The 22,738-nt window shown below is 36.0% G+C and overlaps 1 protein-coding gene and 1 pseudogene across 2 annotated transcripts; one reads left to right on the top strand and one right to left on the bottom strand.

The window, feature by feature from the left end:
- The first annotated feature begins 1,721 nt into the window (after positions 1–1,721).
- Positions 1,722–3,153, top strand: LOC137727915 (bZIP transcription factor 44). The gene has a single exon (XM_068466781.2). The coding sequence runs from the start codon at positions 2,371–2,373 to the stop codon at positions 2,851–2,853; it is 483 nt and encodes a 160-aa protein (XP_068322882.2). The 5' UTR covers positions 1,722–2,370; the 3' UTR covers positions 2,854–3,153.
- A 5,795-nt stretch (positions 3,154–8,948) lies between these two features.
- Positions 8,949–21,361, bottom strand: LOC137726821 (ribosome biogenesis protein BOP1 homolog; annotated as a pseudogene). The gene is made up of 16 exons (XR_015962159.1): positions 21,299–21,361; positions 20,983–21,124; positions 18,070–18,176; positions 17,786–17,835; positions 17,390–17,487; positions 11,777–11,885; positions 11,576–11,678; positions 11,300–11,450; positions 11,079–11,211; positions 10,867–10,974; positions 10,719–10,780; positions 10,515–10,588; positions 10,258–10,474; positions 10,039–10,122; positions 9,571–9,748; positions 8,949–9,247 (listed from the first exon to the last, which is right to left on the bottom strand). The product of XR_015962159.1 is annotated as a ribosome biogenesis protein BOP1 homolog (transcript).
- Between the last annotated feature and the right edge of the window lie 1,377 nt (positions 21,362–22,738).

Genomic DNA, 22,738 nt, shown 5'->3' with positions numbered 1-22,738 from the left:
AAACACAACCGGTGCAGTTGAATTTCCACTGCATATGGCACGGAAGCCGGTGAAAACAGCAGCAAAAGTGCAGTTTTCACATTATATTGGAGGAGATGCAGTAGTACTTGCCACGATTGTACGACTTTGTTACCGACATGGTGTTCCGCGTCCATATATCACGTCTGCTCTTTTTAGACAACTAAACTACTTCATTTTTATAGTCAAACATAACTTAATCTTTTTATTTTTGTTTTTTTTGTCAAACAATAGTTTTTGTTAGATTATAAATTAGATTAGTCACTGATGAAATTTAAACCCACACCCTCACAATTTCAATCAAATTGGAGCAATGGTCTCTCAACTAAAAATCCATTACCATTGGTCTCTCAACTTATCAAAATGTGTAGCTATGGTCATTTTCATCAACTTCATCAAAATTTTGTCAAATTGAGTTATGCTGGAATGATCATTGCTACAATTAGGATCCCTTAATTCATCAAAACGTGTAGCTATGGTCCTTTTCGTCAACTTCATTAGAATTTTGTCAAAACGAGTTATATTGGAAGGACCATTGCTACAATTGGGTTAAAGTTGAGGGACTATTGAGCGAATTGGTTTAAAGTTGAGGACCATTTCTCCAGTTGAATTAAGGTTGAGGGACCAATGGTAAATGATTTTTAGTTAAGGGACTATGGCTGCACATTTTAATGAGTTGAGGGACCAATGGTAATGGATTTTTAGTTGAGGGATCATTGCTCTAATTGAGTTAAAATTAAAGAATCATTACTATAATTTACTCTTTGTATATTTTTTGCAAAGTTCATATTTATAGAGTAGTCTACAAAATAAACGATTTCGACCATCAAATAACATTATAAGCTCTTAGAAACATTAAAAAGGTTCAAAGAGAAAATAGCTATCATTCTTCCCAGTTTGTATGGAACGTAATTTGAAATTTATTTGTAACCAGTTTATAATTAATTCATATTATAACACACCATCACGTTATATTCGCTTAAAAAAGAAAAGAATCTCCAAACTAAATAGGACACAAGTATAAAACAAAGACTTCGTTTACGCAAAAATTAAATAAATAAAAAAAGAAAGAAAGACTTCACCATAACAAAAACAAACAACACGAGATTGTTCGTTCCCAGCTAGATCTGGAGATTCTGGACGGCTGTGGATATGGGGTGAAGTCCTTTCTTTCCTCACCACCTTACACGTCCCGTCTCTTTTATATTTATGTCTAGTATTATGAATTAAATAACATAGAAAGCTGATAATTTAATTATTACTTCAAAATCGATTAACGTGCTTATTTTTTATTGATAACACATTATTTAGTTTGTAAATTAAATTTATAAATTTAGTCTATCTAACATTATATTGTATTCAATATTAGCTAATGCTAGAGAAACTAAATGCGTATGTTAAATTTTGTAAACTAAATGACATGAGAGTTGATCATTAAATTATTACTTAAGTGTTAGTTAACATGTTTATTTCTTATTAGTGACATATAATTTAGTTTATAAATTTAGTCTTCTTATCAAAATCCTTAATATTAATATTACATTCCAAACTTCGTTTAGGATAACAAAACTTTGTAAATTAAATGACATGAAAGTTGATGATTAGAATATTATTAGTATCATATCATTTAATTTATAAATTTAGTTTCCTATAATTACCCTCCTTTTAATATTTTCTTTTTCCAATTTTTCTTTTTTTATTCACCTTTTATCATCAACCATTTGGTTCCTTTTTTCCTATAAATTCCATCCCTAAACCCCTCATAGTCCTCCTCTCTTCCCCCCTTTGCCTTGATATTCCTCTTTCCTTCTGATTTTCTTGATCCTGCAACCCATTTCATCCATCTGGGTTTTCATCTCTCTTAGTTTTTCTCCCATTTGCTATTAAATTTGGGATTTTTGGTTCAAAATCCACAAACCCTTCTCCAAAAAAACCCAAATTCTCTGAAAGTCTCAAACTTTATGCTTCCCGGGAGCTTCTGAGATTGTTTCAGAAATACCCAAATCGTTGTTCTTTTTAGAAGCTTGTATCTTAAATTCTGAACATTTAGGTCTTGATGTTTGAGATTGATGATTCCATTCTGAGTGAAACCCTTCTCTCCGAGTGCATGATAAATTCCACTTACAGGCGCAGGGCCCATTTAGTTCAATCCTTCTCTGTCGTCTTCCTTTACTGGCTTTATTACGTTTCATGACTTCACCTCCCATCAAACCCTACAATAGTAATAGTAATTATAACTAATATTTCTACTAGTTTCTGCAGTTTTTGAGTTTTTGTTTTTGGGTCCTGCAATAATCTCTCCCTCAGTTAATTTCTGTGAAAATCTGCAAAGTTTTTCTGTGGTTTTTATCAATGGCTTCGTCCAGTGGGACATCTTCAGGCTCCTCCCCCGTGATTCATCGAAACTCAGGCTCTGAGGAAGACTTGATGGCTCTGATGCACCAGAGGAAGAGGAAGAGAATGATTTCGAACCGCGAATCGGCGAGGCGGTCTAGGATGAGGAAGCAGAAGCACTTGGATGATCTGACGGGCCAGATCAACCAGCTGAAGAAGGAGAACCATCAGATCATCTCCAGCCTCAACATCACAAGCCAGCATTACATGAACATTGAGGCAGAGAACTCCGTTCTCAGAGCCCAAGCTGACGAGCTCAGCGGCAGATTGCAGTCCCTCGATGAGATTGCCAGTTTCTTGAATGCAAACAATGGTGGGCTCCATGCAGCTGCTGCAGATTCAAGCTGCTTCAATGAGCCTAATAACAGTTTCTTCGACCCCTTGAATCTGTCAAATCTTAATCAGCCTATTATGGCCTCTGCAGATATGTTTCACTACTGATCGTGATCGTGGTCTTGTTCGTGTTCAGGTTTATTCATTTATATCTGTGTCGTGTTCGTGCGGACTTACTGATACGATGCATATGAGCTTCTTTGGAATTTGGATCGATTAATAAAAACTAGAGAGAGAGGTGTGTAGTTTTATTTTACTAAGGAATAATTTTATGTGTTAAATGTAAAACAAAAGAGCTATCATGTTGGCGTTGGTCTGTAAATGAGGGCTATGGAATTTTCTTATTAGCTATTAATGTAGTTGTTTTCCTATTTCTTTTTATTATAATATTGACGAAGTTCTCTTCAATTTGTCTTTCTCTAGAATCTATGTGTAGGAAATTTGTGCAGCCCAATGACATCACCTCTTTATGTTTGACACAAACTCGTACTAAGGGTTTAGTCAAATTAAGTACGAGTTTGAGTTAAATTGAGAAGAGTAACGTATCTCGTTGGTAGTCCGCATTTAAGTTTAAATTGTTTTATATAATTTAGATAAATTTCATATAGGAAATTTTTATTAGCATTTTAAAAATTTCATGTTACTTTCTAAACTTTCTATAATTAGAAAGAGAATACACTTGTGAGGAGTGTAGATTGAGATTTTTAGAGTGCTAATAACAGTTCTCATATGGTGTATATATTATCATTTTAAGAAGAAAAAGAAGTGGTTAGAGAGATTAAATACTGACTTGTGAATTTCAAACATTTTTATAATGTCTTGAAGCAATTATACATGCAAGCTTTTTTTTATTTTTTTTTATCAATAATGCACAATTCTGCCCACGCATCTTCAAGATTTTTTCTAAATTTTTGCTAAATTAGCTAATAAATAGTGTCAATAGCCAGAAAAATTAACTCAACTCCAATAACATTCTATTTTAAGATAACATTAATATTTTATTATTTTTTCAAGAGAGCTATAAGAGGAAAGAAAGAATTGAATAGTTGGAGAGTTTTAATTATTTCTAATTGTTCAATGTTAAATTCTCCCTCCTCCTTTATAAATTTATAGAGTGATTACTCACTTTGTTAGTTTGAAGATTCATTTAAAATGTCTCTTGGAGCAAAGATTTGTTGGCATTTTGCTAAAATAGTTTGCAAATGTTGTTTTATGGTCTTTTTAGGGCAACTCAAACACAGCCTTCACAAATATAACTTTTCAAATATAAGTTTGTAACTTATGCGACAATTTGAAGAGTAAAATTTGTTACTTCACAATCTTGTTTTCCAACGGACTTTATAAGTTTAATATTGCATTATATACTATCTAAATAAGAAACAAGTTGTCCCACATATTTTGTTATATTGAATTAATTAATGGTGCGTGGGTAAAGGAGTTTGGATGAGGAGGGTATTAGGTGGCATGGGATTTTCGCAGGGATTTTTAAAGGAGCGCGGCCGCGGGGGGGGGGGGGGGGGTGGTTGGTGTGGTGGGGAATTTTTCATTTGAGTCTCGTTTAATGGCGGAGGCAGAAGTGATGCGGGCGGCGTTGTTGGCTTGTGTTGATATGGAATTTAATGTGGTTCAGATTGAATCAGATTCTAAGTGTCTTGTGGATATGATTAATGGCAAGGTTCAACCAAATGTTGTAACTAAAGCGCTTCTTCTTTATATTCAATATGTGAAGTAGCGACTAGGGTTAGTGGATTTTATTTTTGCTCCTCAGCTCGTATTTGTAATATGGAGTAGCCTCTTTCGCCTTACAGGAGGGGGCTTTTATGTTTGGGACTATTTTGAGTTAGAGTGGTTGTTTAATACTTTGATTTTTAATATAAACCCTTCAGTTCAAATATAATGAAATTCTTACCTTCAAAAAAAAAAAAAAAAAATTAAAGGTAACGGTGAGAAAGGAAATTCTATGTTGCTCTACATATTTCTAAAAAATGTGAATTTAGCAATTCTCTTGGAGATGCCTTTATGCTTTTATCTCTAAGGTTAGCAAATTGGAACATTGGAAGTTTGAAAAGTAGACATTTTCTTTAACACAATCAAGATTGGAAGTTTGAAAAGTAGACATTTTCTTTAACAAAATCAAGGTATTTATCCTTCTTTTTTCCTTTCAAAATTTAGGAATAATGCTCGAATCGGCTTCAAGTAATTAAAATTCTTAAAGTCTCACTTTGGCTAAAAGTAACAAATTTCAAATTTTAGCATGCCCTTATTGGATAGGGTGGTTATTATCATTGTAATCTATAATTTTTCTTATATAATCCACTTTAGACAAGGTGAAATCAAGAAAAATTAGGCCCCCTCAGATTCTCAAAGATAAGATCAGTATCAAAATCATCAATCATATTCATGTGTGAAAGTTTCCAACCATCTTGATCACCAACCTAGATCTCCTTCACTTTTGCAGAACTGGTTATATGGAGCTTTCATAGCCAACCTTTTTTTTTTTCTTTTTTCTGAGTTGTACCTGCATAGTTTTCATTGGTGAAAAAGATATTTTGCCTTGTGTAAAGAATCCTACTCCAAATTTTAATGGGTTAGGAAAGAACTCTTTGTTGTGCACTTGATTCCATTGCAGCTTTTGGACCACAAAGGTACTGAAATCAGAGTTTTGCATTTTAATCTTGACATTAATTTATTACACACTGGGTCAAAATAAGGGAAAATTCTACTATGTTCTAGTGTGTGATATGCACCGAATGAATAAAGAGTTAAATGTTTGGCCAAAAAGTCTAATAGCCAATGATCCAACGACCAATGATTCCAATATATAATATACACCATTCCATACTAGAAAAAAGTGCCACAACTAATGCCTTTCTCCTCATGGAAGCTCAATTATAGGTCAAGTAGTACTTCATATTATGATAGCCCACACATGTCCTATGATGTGAGTCTCTCCATGTTCTCTTTTCTAGGACTTTTTTGCAATGTAAATTTGAAAGTGATGAGAATGCATTTATTGATCTACAATATATCGTTATTGTTATCTATGTGAGTTAAATGTGAGGCATCTCTAATCAAGTGGAGACATATATCATTAAAACAAAAACTATTTAAAACTGTTAGATCGATGAATTCTTCATTCTCTGTCCCAATCTATATTAGTGACAGTTCGTTGTATTACGTTACAATTTTTTAGCAAAAGAAAGAGTATGTCAATACAAACAATATGGAGCAAAATATTTAATTTAGGCCATATTTGCTTATATGTTATTCTCACAAGATTTTAGACTTGATAATTTACTTTTCTTTGCAAGGGTAAAAGTAAAACCAACGATTGTAAATCTGAGAGAAAGGTAAAATGATGAATGAAATATTAAAAAGAATAACGAAAGGTAAAAGGGTAATAAAACCAACTAAGTTAAAGTTAATAAAACCTTAAGATTGAATTACGGTTTAAGTCACCAAGTGGGTGCATGAAAAGCTCTAAAAAATTATAAATAAAAAATAAAAAAAATATAAAGTCACCAAGTGGGTGAAGGGAACGGACAAGGATTGTCTGCCCTCCCACTTTCGGTGCCCTTCCATGCCCTCTTATTTGTGTAGTCACGGTTAAGCCACATCAATATTTTATATGACTATTCATTTTTGTCTTATTATCTCTATAAAAAAAATAATATAAAATGTTGACGTGGCTTAACAATGACCACACAAAACAGGAGGGCACAGGAGGGCAGACAATCCTTGTCCGAAGGGAACAATTTTAGCACTGCAACTTCTGAAAGACATTTACACGATGAACTGAAGGAATCAGAAATAATGAAGTTATCGTTACAATATTAATTAATTTAATTAATTATACGAGATATACCTGCTAAACCTGCAGAATTATCAAAATTAATGATAATCGGACAGTAAGCTTGTGCTTAGATGCTGCTTACATTACAATTAGCTTTTACGTGCATGTGTTTGTCGTATTCATTCAGCATTTTGGAGACAAAACAATGATTAATCACATAATATTTCAGATGAAAAAGAGGCACCACTTTCATTAATTTACTCTGATTTAATTAGGAAGAGATGTTTAAAAAAAATATAAATTACGTATATTCAATTTTCTTTTTCTTTTTTATACAATGATATTTTACTCTAAGGAGATGTAAGATTGAGTTAGGCCACACAATAGATCATCTACGAAGTAAATATCAAACTCAATATACGTTATCGTTATTCATGTGAGTCAAATCTGAGACGTCTCACTTACTTAAATGTTTTGGAATCGGAATAGAAATGACACTTATTCCATAAAACTATTTACTAATTCAGCAAAATCGGACTATAAACTAGTATTTACTAAAATGCCCTTGTCCCAAATCAAGTATTTTATATACTTTTTTTTTAATAAAATTTGATATAATATATAATGGTAAGAAAAAAAATTAAATTACTTTTTTTATTTCATAGACACACTAAAATGCATTTGTTTATTTATTTTTTATTTTCATAAATTTAAGTATTTACTTTAATATTTAAAATTTCTAGCTCAAGTTGTAGTTTCTTCTCTTCGGCATATCCATGAAGTTGTGCATAATGTGAATGAGTATAGAGTTGTGCATAATGTGAATGAGCATGGAAATAAAAAAAAGTAAGGAGTTATTCTTTTTTTTTTTTGCAACGGATCATATCATAAACAAGGCCAGAACGGAAAGCCGGCAACCAGTAAGCAAAGGTACACAACCATGAGGATAGAGAAAACAAACGACACCACCACAACAAGCAAGAGTGTCACCCTATCCTTGCACAAAATAAACTAAGCTGGGGGACAAGGTAAACCATCTTTGTTTAGAATTCTTACAAATGAAGATGGGGGCCTAATTACCCAGACAGAGTCGTGCATCTCCGGAACCTGGTGCGATGCAACAAAATCTGCCACTTTATTTCCCGATCTTGGAATCCAAGACCATTTGCTTGTATGCAGTGAGGCACCAATGTCAACCACACGGGTCAGCACGGGGAAGGCCTCCCAAGTCGCTTTGTTAATAGATTCCTTCAATCAAGTGATGATAGGCAAAGACTCGGATTCCACAACAACCTAGTTCAAATTGTCCTACCGAGCTAGAAGACAACCCTCAAGCACAGCGAGAGCCTCAGCAGCCGTCACACTTGACGCAGATACCTCTCTCCTCCTGACTGCAAGACATCGTCCAGAGGAGTCCCGAATCACCACTCCAACCCTTGACTCCCTCTGACTCCAACACGCATCAACATTAATTTTTGCCATGTGGGAAGGTGGGGGAGATGTGCATAATTAAACAAGGGTTAATGGGTTTATAAAGGATAGTCTTGGAAGTAAAAAAAGTAAGTGAGGCTATAACAGGAAGAGCAAATGCATTCCCGATACCCTCACCCTCCCGGAATTCAATTACCACATCCATAGAGGGAGTCCAATTCCTCTAATCCCAGGAATTGAATTCCATTTTATGTGTGGGTCCTACGCACTTTTGATTCCTTCAAATTTTAGTAAACACATGTATAATCCGTAATCGGAATCAAATTCCTTATTCTTATTCTGATTGCGGGTTAGTAAACACGCTCTAAGTTTCGAATATCCATCCTTTGTGTTGGTGTAAAAATAAAATAAAATAGAACTACTTTAGATTAGAACATACATGGGAAAAGAAATAAAAAGAAGAAGAAAAATGCAAAGGAAGATGCCGATTGGAAAATGGACTCCAATGCCTTCAACTTTATATTTTTTATTGGAGTATTTGAAAACAAAGTTTCTCGTTTTCTTAAAGAAACAAACAAAAGAAGATAATTACCTTTTATTCTTTGCTTAAAGTCGAATCACCCAATTTGTCCTTTTAATCGACATGAGTTCCACAGGCACTCATGCAACCCCCCCTTGGGTTTGTTTATTTTAGGGTCCTTTTCAACAATATTGAAAAACGTTAGTGACAATATTTGACAATAAAAAAAATTAGAAGTAATTTAGTATAAAAAACATATCAAATTCTATTTCACGAAGAGTTTTTTCTTTTATTTACACCACTAAGTTCTGTCGACAACTACAAAGACCTGTTGAGATTTGTCTGAACCGAACCACAATTACCCTTTACTGCTAGGAAAAGAAATCACAAGCTCTGAAACAACAACATCCAATCCCACATATTCGGCTCAAAATATACAAAAGGAATATGAACTCAATGTAAAGAGGAACACACAACGGAATGTCAATTAAATATAAAGGCGAACAACAAAGAATTAGTTGTATACCGTCAAAATTATGATTGAACCATTTCGGTCAACACACGGTACTTACAACAATTAAGCAATATATTTGTAGACCGTAGAAGATTCAGATCCGAGCAGTCGGATCCATAAACGGGCACCAACTAAAGGCCGTTACCTTTCTTTTCCTCTCAATTGCAATAAAGTCTAATCACCAAGTCTGCGCCGCTAGTGAATAACCATGGCTGCCTTGGATGGAACTTACAGTCCAATACACCTGCATACCAGTCAGGGAAAACAAGGATTTAGCTTTTATATAGAAGTTTGGATGACACTACGATACTGAGTTGACTATGCATTTGGCCTGCAACTATGCATGTTTTTCTCCTAACCCCTTAGCATTTTATCTTATCTGCTTTCTTGAGAAGAACCTTGAACACATAATACATTCTAAAAACATTCAAAGCCCATGGAAATATGTTTACGAAGGTAATCTGATGCTCGGCTTCAATAATCTTTCCGTACATGCACTAGCAGCATTCTATTATCTTTGTTAAACCACCCAACAGGACATAAAATAAAGAAAGCTATAGGTCGCACCTCTCCCATTTGAGCTTGTTTGACCTCGGGTATTTCCAATGGAACAATAAGAGGGTTCTGGTTAAGATCTGAATAAACCATTGCATGAAAAACATATGCAGTGCAGTCATGAGAGCATGTTGCAAACAGCGGGTACCAATGATGGAAAGATACATTGTTGATGTCCTTCTGATGCAACCTGATAAGTTTCGAAATGTCAGAAAAATATACGCATCCCCTGTAACAAGGCAAATGCTGTATAAAGTTAGTTTGGTGTTTGTCAAATAGTTAATGACTGGTCATATAGTATTAGACCTGTCATACAAGCAACATCTTCCAAAAACCTATGCACTCTGCGGTGTATATCAGAGTCCGTAACACTGGAAGTGAAGTAAAGCCAGCAGTTTGCACGAAAGTATTATCCCCCTTCCTCAAAAGTACAAATCATCATATAGTTTGCATCATCTACAAAATAAATGTGAAACATACTTGAGAGTTTTGTAAGGTTTAGATGAAAGGTCCATGTCGAACCACATAATTTTCCTTCTCTGCTTTCCACAATTATATGATCACCTGCACTAACAGTAAAATCCAAATATATCAGAGTACAATTTGAATACGACTGTACAGAAGACGAGACAGGCCAATTGAGTTGTACATAGTGCATAGAAATAGCGAAACTTAATGAATGAATAATTAAAAGTCTACCAGAAGGATGAACTGCAGTAGAGGAGACTTCACGAAGTCCAGTCTCAAGCTTTTTGACAAGTTTTCCATCCTTCACCTGATCATAAACACGAATAATCTTTTTGTTGAAATGAAGAAGAAAGACCGTGTAGGATGGAAAACTGAAGTAACTGCAACCCCATCCAACTTGAATGAAAGTGTCTGGTTAAACTTCTTAGAGAGCTTGTGTATAAATTATTAACTTAATTGCAAATGATAATATAAAGAGATAGCATCATGCAAAAAGGATACCTGCTGGCATCACTGTTGAAAGGTAGTCTCCTTTACGATGCCACTCTCCCGAAGCCACGGTCTACAGGACCAAACAAGAAAACAGTTAAGAATCTTCATAGAAGACCATCCTTCCAATTATGACTTACAGTTAAGACACTCGTATTCTCGAACCACCACAAATAAATTGATGAAGGAAAAGGCCAATGTACCTTGGAATGCCTTAATATGATTCCCTCAAGTTTATCATCATGAAGCCAGCTTACACAGGATGCTGTTGTGCCCGTATAAGTAATATGTTTTGCAAAGGTTAGATGCCATTCATTTGATAAATGATATTCAAAGCACTAACAATCTCACACTGACCAGAGTCGTCGGGCATAGGCATCCCAACAGAGAAATTCTCTAGTTCTTTTCTGTACTTCTTCAGTTCCACAACCAGTGTTCAAAAGAAGTACGTCTGGTCCCCTAAAAAGATTGCGATAGTCATTTTACACATTCAAGTAACAAGATCCCCAGTGAAATAAATGTAAAGCAAAAATGAAACCAAAATATATTGAATGCATCTTTACGCCGAGACAGCCACTATAGAATGCTCAGGATTAGGATTCCAAGCCACATATTTGACGGCTTCACCAATATCGCAGATTTTGACACATCTACCAGTTTCAAACTCCTAAATACGCAAAGTTCCATTCAATGAACCTGTAAGAACCACAACAGATGATGAGATTTACATCCAATTTCAATTACCTAACTGAAAGTAACAGAGAATTAAGCATGACATTGATACCTGCTGCAATCCACTGCCTTGAAGCTTCTACAGAAACAGATGTAACTGCATCCTTGTGGCCTGTATATTCAAGATAACATGCTACAGGGTAAGGCTTAAGTTCAGTTCGGCTCGGTAGCTTAGGCTTGAGAGATTCAGGGTCTATATTAAGCTGAAACATCATATGATTAGAAGACCAGAATTAGATTGTACATTTTGAAAGATCTTGCAAAACTATCAAAACCTGACCGAATAATCACTAGGGAATCTTTCCCTCAAACAGGATTTTTCACTTACACGTTTCTTTCGGACTCTGGGGCACAAATATAGATCCAAACATCTCTCAAAGCATTCCTTCACAGCATTCTCATATGCAGGGATGCTTCTCATATTTGCAAACCTAACCAATATGATAATGGGGTGCGTGTTAGAAGCTGAACAATCATGGAGAGTAACAAATTAACATTACTCCAAATTTCAATTCACATTCCATATTACCTTTTAGGTATAAATTTAGGACGGTCTTCTTCATACATTAACTGGTAAGAGTTGATCTCTTCTTGTGTTGGGATGTATTCCAGAGATGGATTGAAGGACTCTTCATGGCCTAAAAGAAAATTTAAATTTTAAGATTTCCATCAAGTCTCAAGATATTTCACGCAAGCAAAAAGTGTTGAGAATTAAGCTGCACACTAGCTTAATATCGAGCTACAGATGACAATCCTGTAGAAAGGAGTTGATGAGAATGCAGAGATTAAGAGATGAAGAACTTACTATTTTTAGAAGTAGCCGTTAGATTTAAATTACAATGGCTAGATTAGTTTCTAATTTAGGAAACTTGCACAGCTGTGATTCCTATTTGTTTAGGATTGTACTATGTCATTCGATCCTCTCCTAAGTGGAATGAGCACAACCTCTGATGGCCTCAATGGCTGGAGATGTGTCCTTGATCCCTGAAAAATAGGATTTGGCATTTGACTGTGCTGATGATATATTCTCTGTACATTCTTCTTCGATTCCAATTTAAGAAGATACAAGAACATTCTCCATTCTCTGCACTTAACCTTTCTCAAAATTTTGCAAAGTTTTCACCTTTTACCTGTTAATCAACCTAATAGCTATGTTTGATACCATTTGAACATGGTATTAGAGCTCTAGGTTTGATTCCAGAAAGGGGTGTAAACTGTGAGGAGGTTCTTCCTGAGAAAAATTCCCATAAGGGATAAAGGTGGTTCATTTGTTGGTTGGTTCACTGATACTCACTAAGAAATGGTGGGATCGAGTTCTTCCAGTGGAGATTTACGAATTCCATAGTTTGATGGTGCAAATTACGATTTTTGGGCTGTCAAAATGGAGACTATCCTTATATCATATGATCTATGAGATGTGGTAAAACTCGGAGTACAACCTTAGTTGATTCCCGAGGAGGAAGAAGGCTCTGGAGGTGAAGAAAGTGAGGCTGAGCAAGTTCCAGTGGATGCACCCATCATCTCCAGAGAAGACAAAATAAAAAACACCAAGGTGCCAAGTCTTATTCAGGGAGCAATAACAGATGAGCTCTTCCCTCGCATCAGAAATAAGAAGACTGTGAAAGGGGCTTGGGACATTCTAAGAAGAGAGTTTAGATGAGATAAAAAGGTAAGAGCTGTAAAACTTCAAGCAGTTAAGGCTAATTTTAAGTATATGAGAATGACAGAAGGTGAAACCCTAGATGATTATTTGGCTAGGTTTTTTATTGTGAATAATCTAAAGTCACTTGGTGAAGATGTGCTTGAGAAAATGATTGTGCAAAAACTATCGATGAGTCTAAGTAGGAGGTATAAGTCGATTGTGTCCATTATAGAGGAAACTCGAGATTTGGATGCCATTAGAGTTGAAGAAGTCATTGCATATGTCAAAGTCTATGATAAAAGAAAAGATATGCATAATGAAAGGGACAAGGTGACAACAACTGAGAGAGCCTTTAGTAGTCTCAGAGTTGAAAACAATCAAGTTAATGGAACTTACAAAGGTTCATAGAACAAGCAAAACCAGAAGTGGCAGGGGCAATACAAGAAGGGAAAGAATTGGTCTTAAAGTGGAAACTAAAACAATACCAATGGTTCAAGCCGGAACAACAACCTTGGAGGAAACTGGAATAATAAATTCAATTCACAGAAAAAGCAAGGGATTAGTAGTCAAAGTGGTGTAAAAACACAGTGCCAAGTTTGTGAGAAATACCATTTTGGTGTGTGCAGATACAAAGGAAAAGCCAAGTGTGGAAAGTGCAACCGTTTTGGTCATATTGTAAAGGACTGCGATAGTCACAAGCAAGTAGCCAACTATGCTTAGGAAGAAGAAGTAACCACATCAACCATGTTCTATGCTTGTCACTCAACTTCAACTGCACAAGATAAAACTGTATGGTGTGTGGACAGTGCCTACAATAATCATATGACCTCTCAAGAGTCTGTGTTGATAAACATTGACAGATTTGTGACATGTAAGGTTAAAATGGGCATTGGAGACCTTGTACAAGCTACTGGGAAAGACACTTTAGTTATTGAAACTCAACGTGGGAAAAGGTATATAAATGAAGTGTTGCTGGTTCCAAGTTTGGATGAAAACTTACTGAGTGTAGGTTAGATGATGAAGCATGGATACTATGTTCTATTTGGAGGGAATATGGCAATAATCTTTGATGACATCAGCCTAAATAATGTTGTAGCAAGAGTGACAATGGTTGGTAATAGATGTTTTCCTCTTTTACTGGAATCTATAATCCCTGCAGCAAGATGTTGATGCACAAAATCGATGAGGACTTTGGTACAACAGAAAGTGTCAAGTTTGTGACCATCGCTAGATTGCTCCGGTCACTAGTGTGGATAAGTATGTAAATGGAAAGAGACAAGGAAGCAAACACAAGATATTTGTGGTTCATCCAGATTGGCTACGTCCACGAAGTACATGAGTTCTCATTAATTGTGAAGGGTTTACACAAATACATAGTTTCAAGCTCTCCTTTAATGAGTTCTAGTGAATGATTTAGTAAAAATGACATTAAGGATTATTGTGAGAGAATGATCTCCTTTTATAGAAGAGAGTTTCTAACTTTATTCTGACTTTGACACGTGTTGTATTGTAATTGGTCTTTGATGTTGATACGTGTCATGCTGTGATTGGCCTCTTAGTTAGGGGGAAACTCTTGTGGGTCCTTGACGGTATAACGTTGACTATTGCTCAGTAGTTTCGAGATTAGTCAAGTATGGTACAAACACAAGAAAAGCATCTGTGACTGAAGATTCTTGGATTTGGCATAGGAAGTTGGGTCATTTGAGCTTTGGAAGTATGAAGAAGATGCAGCAAAAGGAAATGGTGCTTGGATTACCTGATCTAGCAAAATGAAGGGTGTGTGTGAAGGCTGTGTATTAGGGAAACATCACAGAGAACCATTTGACAAGGAAAAAGTGTGGAGAGCAAGCTATCCACTTGAGTTGGTACACACTGATGTGTGTAGACCAATGCAAAATGAGTCTATTGGTGGAAATATGTACTTCATCACATTCATTGATGATTTCTCAAGAATGTGTTGGGTATACTTTCTCAGAAATAAATCTGATACCTTCAATGTGTTTAAGAACTTCAAAGCCTTTGTTGAGTTGCAAAATGGTTTCAGTTTAAAAAAACTAAGAAGTGACATAGGTGGTGGATACACCTCTCATGAGTTTCTGGACTACTATGCAAGCATGGGAATGGAGAGGCAACTGACTATTGCTTACTCTCCTCAGCAAAATGGAGTTGCTGAGAGAAAAAATAGAATGATTGGTGTGGCAAGATCCATGATGGTTGAGAAAGGAATTCCTGTGATTTTTTGGGCAGAAGTTGTGAGCACAGCTATGTATCTGCAAAATAGATGCTTTACAACATTTGTGTTGGATAAAACACCTTTTGAAGCCTTCACAGATAGGAAGCTTGGAATTAAACATCTAAAAGTATTTGGTTGTATTTGCTATACTCATGTTCTATCACCACTGAGACATAAATTTGATGAGATAACCAAACAAGGAGTAATCATGGGATATAGAGTGTATGATCTGCAAACTAAGAAGATTGTACCCTTAAGGAGTGTGATTTTCAGTGAAAACCAGTCACGGAATTGGGAAAGTAAACAAGTGCAGTCTCTCTCAATACCCTTCAATCTTGAAGGGAATGATGCAGAAAATGAAACTAGAGAAGAATCAACAGATGCAACTCAGTTAAACAATGCTGAATGTTCTCACTCAAACATAAGTATTGATGAGTTAGTTGAGAACAATGGTGGAAGTCAAAGTTAAGGCTCCATACCTAGCTCTATTCCAGTGAAGTTAAGAACTCTAGAAGATATATATGCAAGACGTCAATTGTGCATTATAGAACCAGAGAACTATCAAGAAACAGCAAGTGATATAGCTTGGCAAGAGGCTATGAATGTAGAGTTGGAAATGATTAAAAACATTAACACTTGGGAGCTTGTTGATAGGCCTGCAGACAAACCTATTATAGGTGTAAAATGGGTGTTTAAGACTAAGCTCAACTTGGATGGGGTAGTTTAAAAGCATAAGGCCAGGATTGAACCTGGGATAGACTACAATAAAACCCTTGCACCAGTGGCAAGGTTGGACACAATTCGAACTTTCATTGCACAAGGCTAGGCTGGAAACTATTTCAATTGGATGTCAAATTGGCTTTTTTAAATGGTGTGCTTGATGAAGAAGTGTATGTTTAGTAGCCTGAAGGGTTTGTAGTTAAGGAAGGCTCTATATAGACTTAAACAGGTACCTAGAGCCTGGTATAGTGAGATTGATGCATATCTCTCCCTATGTAAATTCAAAAAAAGCACAAGTGAAGCCATATTGTATGCAAGGTCTGATAATGAAAGACTTTACAGGAAAATTGTGGGAAGCCTATTGTATTTAACAACAACTAGACTTGATCTGATGTATGCTACAAGTTTGTTATCCAGGTTTATGAACAGTTCTACAAACAAGCATCTGAGAGTTGCAAGAAGGGTACTAAGATATGTGCAAGGGACTCTCAATTATGGTATTGAATATGTGAATGACAATTATGCAATTCTCATTGGATTTTTTGATACAGATTGGGCAGGTAGTGAGGATGATAGTAGGAGCACCTCTAGGTATGCTTTTAACTTTGGCAGTGGGGTATTTTCCTAGGCTTCTGTGAAACAAAACACAGTTGCACTATCAACTGCTGAAGCTGAGTATGTCTCAGTATTTGAGGTAAAAACACAGTCCATTTGGTTGAGATTTGTCCTTGATGACTTTGGAGAAATGCAAACTGAGGCAACCCCTTATTTTGTGATAATATGTCAGCCATTTCCATGGTTAAAAATCCAATCTTCCATAAGAAGACTAAGCACATAAACAGAAAGTATCACTTCATAAGAGAAGCTCTATAAGAAGGTGTGATTGATTTAAGGTTCTGTAGAAGTGAAGAGCAACTTGCAGATATATTTACAAAGGCACTGCCAAAGGTGAGGTTCAATCAGTTGAGATTGAGACTTGGAGTAAAGCTAGTAAACAGCTTAGGAGAGGCTGTTGAGAATTAAGCTGCATACTAACTTAATATCGAGCTGCAGACGACAATGCTGTAGAAAGAAGTTGAAGAGAATGTAGAGATTGAAGAGATGAATAACTTTCTATTTTTAGAAGTAGTCATTATATTTAAATTACAATGGCTAGATTAGTTTCTAATTTAGGAAACCTATACAGTTGTTCTTCCTCTATGTTTAGGATTGTACTATGTCATTCGATCATCTCCCAAGTGGAAGAATCCCAACCTCCGATGGCCTCAATGGATGGAGATGTGTTCTTGATCCCTGAAAAATAGGATCTGGCATTTGACTGTGCTGATGATATATTCTCCGTGTATTCTTCTTCAATTCCAATTTAAGAAAATACAAGAACATTCTCCATTCTCTGCACTTTACCTTTCTCAAAATTCTATGCTGCAAAGTTTTCACCTTTTACATGTTAATCAACCTAAAAGCTATGTCTGATACCATTTGAACAAAAAGGAATTGCTCTCTGTCTGATTTTTTACAATCCTGAGAATGTGGATGAAAACAAGTACCTAACAACTTCGGCATTGGTGCAGGAATGTAAGTTAGATGGTTATTCTTTTCTGTTGAATTAGAGTCATCTTCCCACAATCGGTAAACACTTCTTCTTCTTCTTCTTCTTCTTCTTCTTCTTCTTCTTCTTCTTCTTCTTTAGGCTTAATTAAACTCATCTTCCCACAATCGGTAAACACTTCTTCTTCTTCTTCTTCTTCTTCTTCAGACTTTTTAGGCTTAATTAAACCCTTACAAATGGCCAACTTAATCTTATTAACCTATAGAGTCTTCTTCTTCTTCTTCTTCTTCTTCTTCTTCTTCTTCTTCTTCTTTAGGCTTAATTAAACCCTTACAAATGGCCAACTTAATCTTATTAACCTATAGAGTCTTCTTCTTCTTCTTCTTCTTCAGACTTTTTAGGCTTAATTAAACCCTTACAAATGGCCAACTTAATCTTATTAACCTATAGAGTCATCAGAAAAAGCTCAGAGTATGGAATAGGAAGCCATCTTAAACTGGAAAAGATGACAATAATAATTTCTCCAACCCAAACACTAGAAGGAAAAAAAAAATAGAAAAACAGAAGTATGCTGCACTTGTCTATTTTTCACAAGGTACATTGAAAATAAAATAAAACTAAGGGTAAGGAAAAAGAAAGAAAGCACACAATAGGCGCAATACATTTAACATGCCTTACCAGTTTACTTTCAGATTTTGAAGGAATGAATCGTCTTTTGTGTTCAGGTGCATTTGATAGTGGATGCTTGGAGTCATCCCATTTAAACCAATCAGCATATGGCTGCACTTGAAACATGGAGAATTTTACTTCAACTTTAATAAGGAATTTGATAGGATTTTGACTACCTACAAAAGTAGGGATAAAAACACTTAAAAATACTTACAAGAGAACAAGGTTGTCGTAGTATAGCAGCTCAAATAAGGTCGTTTTCCACAGGGATTGAATGAATAATTTGTGTTTAAAATCAACTCTTAATTAATTATTTAAAACAAAGTTTGGAAAATGTTGATTTTAGAATTTAATATAATAAAAATGAATTTTAAAATAAACAATTAAATAAATTAACTAGAGAACAATTTAAAGAAAATCAATTTGTAAAAGCCTAGGGTTCCGCCATCACCATAACAGTCCTATACAATTTTACCAATTAGTTATGAATTTCTACATATATGCTTTGAAGGTTAGGTTTTCCTAATATATATTTTCCTCGTGATATTCAAGTGAAAACGTATATCTAACATGCAATCCATCTGTGATATTCAGATTAAATATAAACATGCAAGACTCATTAATTTTTGTGAAAATCCTTTGAAAAACCATGCAACCCTTAAGAGCGTAATGTTCGGCTTAAGTGAACTTACAATTACTAATCACTAGAAGCCCTTTTCAATTTCAGGGTGATGTTCCAACATACTTTGCATTAAAGTACTTGTCAAAAAACCCCTAATGGTCGCGAATCACTAAGACAATTAGATAGTTTAATTGCTGTGATTAATAATTCAAAGCAAGCATGCATCCATTCATAAGCAAATTAATAAAATTACATATTCATGTTAAGGCTTGTGGTGTCGCCCTAGCAAAAGAACTTAGTTACAAACAATCATAAAACAAAATTGGGTACATTACATAAAACTACCTTAACTATTGGGTCATTAATAGCTTCATACCTTGTCTTTAAAAAGTTTCAATGTCATATCTTATCTTTGAATTTGTTGCAATGTCATTCCTTCCATTAGTTGTCTATCAATTTTTCTGTCAAATGCGGACGTGGCTTGAGATGGGGTCCACTTTCTATTAAAATATTAATAAAATAATACATTACCCTAAAAAAAAAAAAAAAATCCCAATCATCTTCCCCGACCATCCTTTTTCCCTCTGCCTTTCTCCCCTTCCCTTCTCCCTCCCTCCCTCCCTTCCTTTCCTTTCTTCCCCTCCCATTTTCCCCAAACCCCAGTTCGTCTTCCCCTTAACCCGAGCCCAACTTGAAACCCAAAAAATAAAAAAAAATAAAAAAAAAAAGAAACACATCTTCATCTTCCCCCCTTCCTTGCAACCATACTCCTCCTCCTCCTCCGCACCCACCCTTGCACTCACTTCCTGCAACCCCAAAACAAAAAAAAAAAAAAAACCATCTTCATCTTTCCTGACGCCCCTTTCCCTGCAACCCAGATCCCGTCTTCCCCAAACCCACCATTTTCTTCCCCCAAATCCAACATGAACGTCTACGCCGCAACCCAGAAAAAAACCTATATCCCGTCTATGCGGCCATCGCCGGGTTCGTGAGGTGGAATTGGGAAACCCTCTTCTCCAAGCTAATTCCGCGAGTGGATAAATTGGGCACGGAGAAAATGGGGGGAATAGGTGTGGATTTAAGGAGTGAGGTGTGTAGAGGAGGGAAGAGGGTAGGTGCGGAGGAGGAGGTGGAGGATGGGTGTGCAATGGGTTTGGGGAAGACGGGAAGGGGGAAGAAAGGGGTTGGTTGCAGGGAAGGGGGGTCGGGGAAGATGAATATGGTTTTTATTTTTTATTTTTTTTTCAGGGTTGCAGGTTGGACTCGGGTGGGGGGGGGTTGGGTGAGCGAATGATGGATGTGCAAAGGAGGGAGGGAGGGAAAAGGGAGGGGGAGAAAGGCAGAGGAAAAAGGGATGGTCGGGGAAGATGATTGGGATTTTTTTTTTTTTTTCATGGTAATTTATTATTTTATTAATATTTTAATAGAAAGTGGACCCCGTCTCAAGCCACGTCAGCATTTAACAGAAAAATTGACACACAACTGACGGAAGATATGACATTGCAACAAATTCGAAGATAAGGTATGACATTGAAAGTTTTTAAAGATGAGGTATGAAACTGTTAATGACTCAATAGTTGAGGTAGTTTTATGTAATTTACCCAACAAAATATTATTAAGAACATGGAAAGAAAACACCTTTAAAATAAACTTCCAAAGCTCTCTAATGTAGTGCGCGTGTTCTCCCAATATTGCCTCGGGAACCCTAATGGCTAACAAGCCTTATTTATACTACTACAAAATAAAACCCTAAAAGGTCTTAGAATAAAACTAGGAAACATAATAAAATAATAAACCAGAAAATAAAAGGTTTCCTATTTAAACAGAAATTCGGAATTCTAAAAAAATCAGTCTTTTTACCTACCAAATCAACTCCGTTTTGATCCTAAAATGTCTCTTTTTAAATCTTGAGACGTCTTTAACAAATCCTCAGAAGGAATTTTCCTCAAAAAATGTCATCTTGACCTTCAAAATACCCAAAACGTCCAGAAACGTAAATCTGGGAAAGCTGCGCACTGGGCCTTTATTTCATTGCCACAGTCAAACGGCTAAGTGAAAGACTCATGAACATCCTCCAATTGGAATCACTCCAAAATTCATCTGTTTGATCATGTTTTTCTCCAGAGGAAGTCGAATGTCTTACATTGGAAATATAATTCAAAGTATCAAAATTCTACCAAAATAACCAATAAACTATAACTAAGAAGAAGGTAAAATATATGGTATAATATGGAGTCATCAGAATTCATTTGTATCAATAGAAATAGCATATTAATTAGAACTGGATAAGTAGGATTTACAGAGCGCATATGGATTAAGGTCACCATGTTGAGCCTTTCCTCTGAGTAGTGTACTAATCGATTTGATATCTTCTTTCTTCTGTTCTACTTCCTCATCATTATATTCATCATAGATTTTGCGCCTGAAGAGTAACAAAGCATACTAGAGTCACACACAAAAAAACATTCAAACATTATGTTTGAGTGAAGATTTCTCCAGAGAGAGCTTCTTAGCTCTCAGCATAGCTCCCCAAGGGATTGGCACTTTGGATGTGTAGTCGGGCTCTTGCTTGCTGATGTACTGCAAGAAGAGGATGAAGTTAGTTTTGAAAGGTACCTTTGTAGGGCCTTGGATGTAGGCCTTGAGGCGCGCAATCAAAACTAACTGAGTGCTAGGCATGCCACTGCTATCTCAGTATAGCAGATGTAAAGCAAGTGTGTTTTAGTCAATTACTTGCGCCCCAAGTTAGTCGGACTTCTTGTTATTAAAGGATTGTCGTGGATGGGTTAAGTCCACATTAAGTTCTTTTTCTTGCCTTGTGATCAAGGACTTTTAGTTCATAGTCTTGTATGTTTGAATAAGGGGAGTCCAGATCCTCTTCAGTCATTTACTCGACTCTTGATTGGTTTTAAATGAAGGCGTATTCATTAAAGTGACCAAATCCAGGTACAAATCAGACTCTTAAGGTAGGAAAACAGATGGATATGACTTGAATACATGCTGAAGAATACTTAAGCAGTAGATCTATTAACTTATAAAACAAACAAAGAGCTTTGAGCTAGATTTCACCTTGTCGGGCATGGTTGAACTTCTTGCAATCACTTCTCTTTTGAGTTTACAGGGTTTATGTGCTAAGAAGGGATGGATGGTAAACAAGTTTACACGAGGGAATCGAAACTATGCCACTAGGGGTGATAGCAGAGCTTCTAAACTAGACAAAAGATGGCTTTTGTAGGGAATGATCCTGAAAATGATTAAGATTTGGGCTGGTTACAACTTTTAGATGCAAATCTGGCTTGAGAGCAGAGTTTGTATGTTTGTTTGTTTGATTGGTTGAGTGTCCTTATCTCTGGGGCCTCTTCTTCCTTTTATAGGCAAATTAGCCTGACTGCTGTAGCTTTGCTCTTGCCCGAAAGCAATTGAAGGGTAGTGAGTCATCAGTTTTTTACTTGTATTGCCATTGAAAAGTGTTTTTTGGCTGATTGTGAGTTAGTTCCCATCACTTGTTATTTAAATCATAGGCACATGACCTATGCATTAATAGGAAGGCGCCAATTTGTCTTTGGGCTTGATGCTAGGCTTCAGGCAAGTCTTCCTTTAATTGCCCTTTTTGGGCTTCCACATGCTTGCAGCACAAAGTTCAAATATTAACCCGAACATATTCAAAACAAGAAAAGGTAACAAAATAGATAATCAAACAATATACAAGACAGATGATTGAAAAACCATTTACTGCTTTAAGCCATCTCTCATGATTTGGAAGGCTGAAGTGCCTCCAAGGTATAAGTCTTAGTCTGGATAACTTCTCGTGCGAGTTCAATACTTGTGATTTCATTAAGACAAGAAGGAACACCAACTTGCTTGTCTGCATGCCAGTTGTAAATTCAGGCAGAAAGTGCACAACACTTTTTTCCAGTGTCAGTCTATGTTGGGGAAATATAGATTGATCGCTGTGTTTTAGTCCATGTCGTGAGAATTCAATATGAGGATGCTGAGATGGTGGATTTTTTCTGCCATAGAGTATGTTTCTGGGCATCTTTATGGGCTTGGGTCTTT

Source organism: Pyrus communis, chromosome 5, assembly GCF_041283825.1.
Source record: "Pyrus communis isolate YQ-2024b chromosome 5, ASM4128382v1, whole genome shotgun sequence".
Taxonomy (NCBI): domain Eukaryota; kingdom Viridiplantae; phylum Streptophyta; class Magnoliopsida; order Rosales; family Rosaceae; genus Pyrus; species Pyrus communis.
The sequence above is the reverse complement of the archived record's forward strand: the minus strand, read 5'-3'. Positions and strand labels throughout refer to the sequence as shown.

Bases quoted from the DNA above. Each gene is read 5' to 3' on its own strand.
- LOC137727915 (XM_068466781.2), top strand. From the start codon at position 2,371: ATGGCTTCGTCCAGTGGGACATCTTCAGGCTCCTCCCCCGTGATTCAT.